Source organism: Crocodylus porosus, unplaced genomic scaffold (genome assembly GCF_001723895.1).
Source record: "Crocodylus porosus isolate Cpor-Errol unplaced genomic scaffold, CroPor_comp1, whole genome shotgun sequence".
Taxonomy (NCBI): Eukaryota; Metazoa; Chordata; order Crocodylia; family Crocodylidae; genus Crocodylus; species Crocodylus porosus.
In genome coordinates, this window is record NW_017728921.1 from 19,369,066 (window position 1) to 19,377,044 (window position 7,979).

The 7,979-nt window shown below is 45.7% G+C and overlaps 1 protein-coding gene across 1 annotated transcript in view; it reads right to left on the reverse strand.

Annotated features, from left to right (window-relative positions):
* Positions 1–5,780: 5,780 nt before the first annotated feature.
* Positions 5,781–7,979, reverse strand: part of TMEM233 (transmembrane protein 233) — a 20,117-nt gene continuing 17,918 nt past the window's right edge. The window contains exon 3 of the mRNA XM_019539245.1: positions 5,781–7,558. Coding sequence (XP_019394790.1) covers positions 7,547–7,558 — 12 coding nt within the window. The 3' untranslated portion in view covers positions 5,781–7,546. The remainder of the gene's footprint in view (positions 7,559–7,979) is intronic.

Genomic DNA, 7,979 nt, shown 5'->3' on the forward strand with positions numbered 1-7,979 from the left:
TGAGACAGAGAAATTAAGTGACTTGTACATAGTTACCCAGCAGGTCAGCGGCAGTCTTCTGAATCCTGGTCCAATGTTTTATCCACCAGCCAATCTTGCTTTCTCTATTAAGTTGGAATATGCTGTAGCTCAATGAAAGATACTACTGGTGTTTGGATAAATAAATCTAACTAGTTGTGAAAGCTGAATAATGCATCCTGCTAAGTGCAGCTTACTAAAGAACCATACTCTTTGCATTGAACTCAGCTTTAACTCAGTTCCATCCATGTTCCCATTGCGGCTGGATGTTTTCCCATTAAACTGACTTTCTCTTGTGGGAAGAACCATTGGTCTAAATTCTCTCCAGAGTCAAGACAGAGCAATCCACTAGCACTATCTGCCCTGAATTCACTGACGTTCCTGTAGCTCATATTGTTTTAGGTATCTTTACATATATATCTTTTCTTTCTGCTCCAGAGTACATTGTAACTATGCCTACATCAAGTCAACACAGCAATTGCCAGTAGATGGTGCTCAAGAATATGTAGCACTGTTCTTGTAGGGCCAAAACAGCTTCTCATGTACTGAAAATGATTTCCTTTGGCAGCTCCTCTTGCATTTGGAGTAATTCTTTATTCTTAAACACAAATATGCATTAAGACCCCCCCAAAAACTGGCTTGCCCAACTGTACTGAAAACAGCTACGAAAAAAGACCTGTAGACTACTTAGGGTAAAGATTCGCCTGGCTTCCTATGGTTGATGAATTAAGGGCCTGAGGGATGGAGGACACACTCACTGGCCAGTGAGATAGCTCTCTGTAGGCAATAGGGGCTCCAGTACCTTATAAGAAAGGACCTCACTGGACTATCTTGAGTCCTTGTAAAAGATGCTGAGATGGGTTGGTCCATATCGCCCATAAAAGGCGTGGGCAGGACAGGTGGTATTAAGGGTGCAGACAGAAGTGTAGCTCCCTGCCATAACTGAGAATGCTTTGCAGGAAGCGCTCTGAGTTACAGTGGTCTCCTGGAACAAACAGAAGTTCCCTGTTGGTTCCGGGGAGACGGGAATCTAGTGCCGCCTGTTTCCCCTAGCAATGGCCTCTCTTCTCTCCCAGCCTGTCCCTGTTTCAGACTGGGAGGGGGAAAAGGAGGAGAGGGAGCTTGTTCTAGGGGTTCCTCAGCCTGCTCTGGAGGGTGGGGTGGGTGTATTGGAGCCCCCAAGGTGGGGAAGCTCCAATACACCAATCCCACCCTCCAGCAGGGGCTGAAAAATCCCCAGATCCAATTCCCTCCACTCCCTTTCCCCCCTCCCACTCCAAAAACAGTGATAGGCTGGCAGGAAGCACAGACAGACGTTAGAGAAGATGCTATGTTTTGAAATGTCTTCATCTGACCCCTCATGCAACGAGGGGTCAGATTTTCATCTGATTGGCCATTTTTGAAGCTGTCTACAGCTGTGCACTTGTGTTTGGCTACAACTATAAACTGCTTTCTGTGGCCAAATCGAGCGCAAATTGTCACGTCTGTCTGCACCCTAAGTTCTTTTGTCCACCCAAATGTCATATCAGTTGCTGGAGACAGTTGTCTTCTTGGTATGGACAGGCTCAAACAATAGTCAACTCTCTCACACTCAACCAGTTTGACACTGGCTGTCAAATACAGTTGAAAATTCTATTACAGACAGTCTTATTGAACATACGTGAATAAACGAAAAGCACTGATATGAGTACATTAGTAAAACAAAACCAAGATTAGCCATGACATAAAATCACTAAAGAACATTAGAAGAACTACTAAGTTTCTCTTTCATAAGACTTAAGTGGTCTAAAGTAAAAGTCTATTTTTATACAACTCAATAATGCTTTAAATCAGCAACACTTATCTTCAAAACCAATGAAGAAAGGAAGATGCAATTTTCAGTTAAATTAATGCCAGATTTCAAAGGCACTAAAATGCCTACAGATGCAGATAGGTACATAGTAGGACTTTCAAAAGCACCTAAGTAAGTTATGTATCTAACTCCCTTTGATTTCAGTTTGGATTAAGCACTTTGAAAATCCCCTTAGACACATCGCTACAGTTTAAGGGACATGTCCACACATGCAGGCATGTGCCAGCTCAAATAGCAGCAGAACAGATTTGTGCCAGAGATTTGTGCCTCAGCACACATGCCTAAACATTCACTTTGGTGGGGGCAAATTGTGCTGCTTGGGGCAAACTGACCCTGCCCAGCTCCTCCTGGATCTTCAGCCAGGGGAACCTAGACGCTGGTGCCAGCACCTGAGCTGGCCCCAGCAGTATAAAAAGCTGCCCTGGTGAGCAGCTCAGGGCTACTTGCCCTCAGGAGCTTCTGAGGCCCAGCCAGTTGGTATCTGGGCACACTAGCCTCTTGTGCCAGCTGGACTGTTGAAGCAGCCCTAACCTAGAGCGGCTTGCAGCAGTCTGGCAGTGAGGGCTGCTGCCTGGCTGTGACCTGCTATCTGCAACAGCGTCTGCCGTCTTGGACCTGCAGCCCTATAACTGCGTGCCTGCCAGACCTGGACGAGGACTGCATGGCTGCCTTGGCTGTGGTATTGGCACTGCTGCAGAGCCTCCTGCACCTCTGGGCCAGCTGTCAGTGGGCCATGGCTGCACAGCTGGATTTCAGGTGGTGCTGCTGTCATATCTTCTGGTGCTTCCGCTCTGCCATCTGGACAGTTATGGCCCAGAAGATATGCTCATTGCGGTGGCCCACTTTGAATGATCAAAGCATGTGCTCTTGGCCCCAAATGGCCAGGTCAGTCACCTAGTCTGCCCTCCAGCTGGGTCCCTGGTACTGGCCCTGGGTAGGCTTCTTTGTTTGGGTCTCACCACTTGCATCGCCAGCAGAGATCCTGGTGCTCCCTGTTTAAAAACTGCAAATTCTCTGATAAGAAATGCAAATTATCTCATTAAAATACCCCAAATCTGTGTTCTTCCACTATTAAAATGAAATGCTACTATATATAGAGAGATCAGTTGGGCAATGTTTTATTGACATAGTTACAATTTTAAAGCAATTTAGAAGCCTACCAGTGCCTCTATCATCATAATAAAATGAATTCTAAATACCTATACACTTTGGCATTTGCTTTTGTTTTATCATAGACAAATCAGAGCTGCCCCTGCCCCCTTCGCTCCCCTGGATGTGGGGCACTGAGCAGCACTGATATGCCAGTGCCCTGCCCCTGCCCTTGCCCCTTACTCCCAACCCTCAGCCCCTGTCTGCCCCTTCTAGCTCTCTCCCAGCTGCAGCTCTGGCCCAGCACCAGGACATGAGTCCAGCTGCAGCTGTTCCACCCACTGCTTTGTGGCTCTGAGCAGTGCCAGCCCTTACTCTTTTGCCCTATACCTGTGCCCAGGCCTCAGCAAGCCCCATGCTGTTCCTGGGAAACCCGCAACAAAGGCTCAGGAACTGGGCTGGACAAGCTCTTTCCCATCCAGGCTGGTCTCCCCCTGCACAGGTGGCTTTAGGGGGCAGGGGGTCTCTAAGACTGGCTCTGGTGGCCTCTCCTACCCAAAGCATTCCCCTACCTTTGACCCTCATCTGTCTCTCTCTCACACACCCCTGCTGCCACCTCCCCCACTCCCACCAGCCGATCACACACCCAAGTGGTTTCTGGGACTAGGAGCCCCCCCCAGGCTGGGGCCATATATCCCAGCACTGGTGTGGGCACAGGGCAGGGTTGCAGTGCAGCTCCCACCAACAGGTCCTGTCCCAGCCCATTTGGTGGCTGGGCATGCAGGGTGTGAGATGTATGGGGGGGATGTTGGGTTTGGAGGGAAGGGGTGTGTGGGAGGTGGGATTTATGGGTGGGTATAGGGGTGGTTGTAGGGTTTGTTGGGGGGTATGGAGTTTGTGTAGGGCTTTGGGGGTGTGGGGTTTGTGGATATGGGGTTTGTGGCTGGGTATTTGGGTGGGGAGTTGTGGGGATGGTTTGTGGGTGTGGGCGAACTGTGTGGGTGTGGGAGGTACTGTGGGGGTGGGGGGATTGTGTGTGTGAGTGTGGGGGGGACTGTGTGAGTGAGAGGGGACTGTTTGGAAGGGGTGGGTCAGTCCCCTGCCCCCCTGCCCACTTCCCCACACAGTGTACAGCCCCCACTGCAGCAACAGCAGCAGCCATCCCAGTGTACATAGCTCACTACTGGTAGAGCCCTCCTGCGGTGCGGTGTGGTGTGGTGTGGTGCAGCCCCAGCTGCCTGGGACCTGGCATGACTTGTGCCATGTGGCACTGCACCAGCCCGGCCTGCTAGCACATGCCCTCAGGCAAAATTGGATCACTCAGGCTGTCACCCAGAGTCCTGGCACAGCACGTAGGGCCTGTGTACTCTTGGACTGCCTCCAAGTGCTCTGCATGCCCCAGGGCTGGCCTGGGTACATGCAGGAAGGATCTGGCCTGGTCCAAAGGTACATGGCCCCTGCATGCAGTGCTGGAGCCCCGGGTGACAGCAAAAGCAGCCTGGTTTTGCCTGAGAGTGCGCGCTAGTGGGCCAGACCGGCACGGTGCCACGTGGCACATGTGGTGCCTGGTCTTAGGCAGCTGGGGCCTTGGTGCGCCATGGGGTTGCTCTGCCAGTAGTGAGCTAGGAGCACCAGAACGGCTGCTGCTGTGGGGGTGGGAGGCTGTGTGCTGTGTGAGGGGGCAGGCAGGGGACACGTCCCTCTGGAGGACTCAGCATTTGGTTGGCTAAGGGCAGGCTCCAGGAGCATACCCTGCGCTGCTTTTCTTCAGCGGGTTTTCTTTGATACCAGGATTTCCCAGTATCAAAATTAGAGTCCATGCTGCAAATATGCAGTGTGGGGATAATTTTTTCATTCCCAGCATGCCTCTTGTGGCATCTCAAACTATTTTGAGATGCCACAACAGGCATGTGCTTGCTCGTCTGGATGCACCCCAGGTGTCTAAATACTTTTGAAGATCTGACCCACAAGTCCTTACACTGCCAAGAGCAGAAGTTCAGATTATTCACTATACTGGATTTTCATATGTTGTAGAAAATTGTAATACAGGATCAGATTCTGATTTCTATTATACAACTACAAGTCCTAATGGACTTTACTTTGGCTTACCAGTTCAAATGAGACTGTACTCTTGCCTCTGCAGGGACTTCCTGCAGCTATCTTATTATTTAATTTCCCTGAACATGTTCACCAGTACTGCTGCCTGATCATCCCTGCCTGCTAGCAAAACTACTGTGATCAGCCAGCCAGTAAAACTTCTGAACATATTAATTTTCATTGGCTGGTATAAGTTAGACTGGAGAAATGAACTGCAATGCCATTTAAGCCAATGGAATTATTTAAGGTTTACACCATTGAGAATGAAAAAGATCTGACCCAACGTTTTTAAAATACATATTTCTGTCTTTCAGTCTTGCCATTGTGTGTGACTTTTGGCTAATTTGGAAGAACAAGCAACTAAGGTAGGAATTCTCTCACTTACCCCAGACCAGAGTAATTTGGCTCAAGTCAGCACTTCCCCTGAACTTAAACTAGTTTGTCAAAACAGAGTTTAGTCTTTTCTGGTCAATTTTGGCTTTGCTATTTTACTACATTATTTCATACTGATGAAAACTTATATCTTCAGTCAAAATAGAATACTAAATGCTCTCCTCACTGCATCACTTGTGTGCTACTGACAAGGCCAGGTAATACTTCCTTCTTGGTTCCATTCCCTTTCTACTGAAATCTGAATTTTTCTAAAATAGACTTGGAAAAATAAATTAATCACTAAAATAGGAGAGACTTAAAATGTTAGAAAGTCACTTCCCACACACCTGAATGAACATTAATGAAAACCAATTTTATTTTGCCTCTCCATGACAGTTTTATTACATCTGATATAATGCAAGCTACAAAAAGTCCCACAAGACATTTGAGACCAATGAACCAGTGTCCAAACATCATTAGGAAGTGCACAGGATGGGCCAGCTCCTGGTCTTACTGAAGTCAGCAGCAAAACTTCCAGCTGGAGAAAATTTACTAGTGTAAATAATAAAGTATTGGTTTTTACTGGACTCACAAAAGATTTGGAAGAACATCATTTAAGAACAGTTTGTATTACTGACTTCAATGAAAAACACAATTTGGGAGAAAGGAACAAACTGCAGCTCTGTTGGCATATACACTCTGTTACCAGGTGTATATACTTTGACAGGTATAGGTTTCAGAAGATTATTCTCATGATAGTATATTTGCACTCATTGCAAGCACAATTCTCCCCCACAAGTAGGCCTGTAAAGTCAGAAGAATTCAACTAACTTCAGTGCAGTCATTTCTGATTTATAACAGTGTAAATGCAAAGCAAACTGAAGTTGTAATAGTAATGAAAAGTCTATGGAATCACAATGGCCTACATCAATGGAGTATCTGGCCCACCATGTTAATCTTGAGCACAGAATGTATTGGTTACAGAACACATTTATTATTTCAACAAGTTTTCAATCCAGAAAATGTAACTATAATTCTGTGCTTTGGTAAAATGCCAGGAAATTGTATTAGCTATGAGGCAGATTCTGTTCCCTTATGTATGTTGGGCAGTTTTGCACTCAGCAGTCATTGGGTTATTAGTAAGAAAGTGGTAGGATTTACCTCTTTGTTCATGGGAGGACAAGATAGTGAATGAAACAAAAAACAGTTATCAAGGTGAGGTACAAGGAAACAAACTAATTTGTTAGAGGCACTGTAAAAATGGATGGAGAAACATATTACTAAAATACAAGTCATTTGACAAAAGAAAAGAAGAGAAAATTATCTTACATACACAGACTGGACAAATGTAATGATGAAAATGAGCTCAGTGCAAGTTTGATGCCAGACGGAGGCCAATGGGAGGTGGTTGAGCAATGGAGGACAACAGAAAGATCGTTTGGAGAATACTTTGAGATTTGTTGCATGGAATATTCAAGTGATTGACGTCAGCCTTTGGATGGTGAAAAATCCAAAGTGAAAGAGTGTAAAGCTCAGGATCTCAGAAGGAAATAGCTGCAGTTTCAGGGTGAATTTGTGGCATGTAAAAATTATCATAAATGCATTATTATTATGATTACTATACACTGAGACAGTTTTAAAATATAATACAAATCTTTAAGGGCCTAATCCAAAGCCTGCTAAAGTCAATGGGGATCTTTCTACTACCTTCAGTGGGCTTTGGACTAGGCCCTAAATCACAAACTGTAAACAGCATAGACAAGTTGGCTTTGTTTCACTAAGTTCAGCCGGCAAACATCCATGGATCCAGGATACATTCTAAATAAAAGAGAAGGGGAAGTCAGTCGTTAAAGGCCAAGTACTCATTGGACACTAGAACAGGAGGGTGTGTGTTGATTTAGACTGAAATTCTTTTGTCAATAAATACATTGCACATGTGGACACACCGCTTTCATTCACTAATTTTGGACTATTAGCTCATCCACCAGCAACTTGCCTCTAGAGAGAGACTTGTAGGGTAAAATCTAAGTCTGGAATGAAGTATTTTTCTTCTTCTTCTTCACACTTTTCATTCCCAGAGGTTTAGAGGATAGTATTCTTCATGCTTAGTCCTGGTCTTCAGATAACATTCTGAAATGGCACAAAAATACGTATTTTTAAGTGAGGGGGGAACAGTGGAGTTTGACTGAGTTTAAATTATTCATTCTACAGGCCTAATGGATGCATTATTAATGGTGCTTGTTCCTGTTAAACAAACATCCCACTGGATTAGTGGTTCAATAAGCTTTTGTATCAAAGCATTAAGTTTCTATTGGCACCAGTCAACTGTCAGTCAGGACTGCATTTTTAATCTGAATTACCTAAATCAATGCAGGTTATGAACTCCTGAGTGCCAGGAAATGGACTGATGATTGCTAAAGGGTTGTTCAACATTTCCATACAGGCAACAGGAACTCTGGCTCCTTAAAGTGCAAGAACCAGCCAGACAGCAATGCTTTATGGGTACTTCAGCTACACACACACACACACACACACACGCACACACACACAC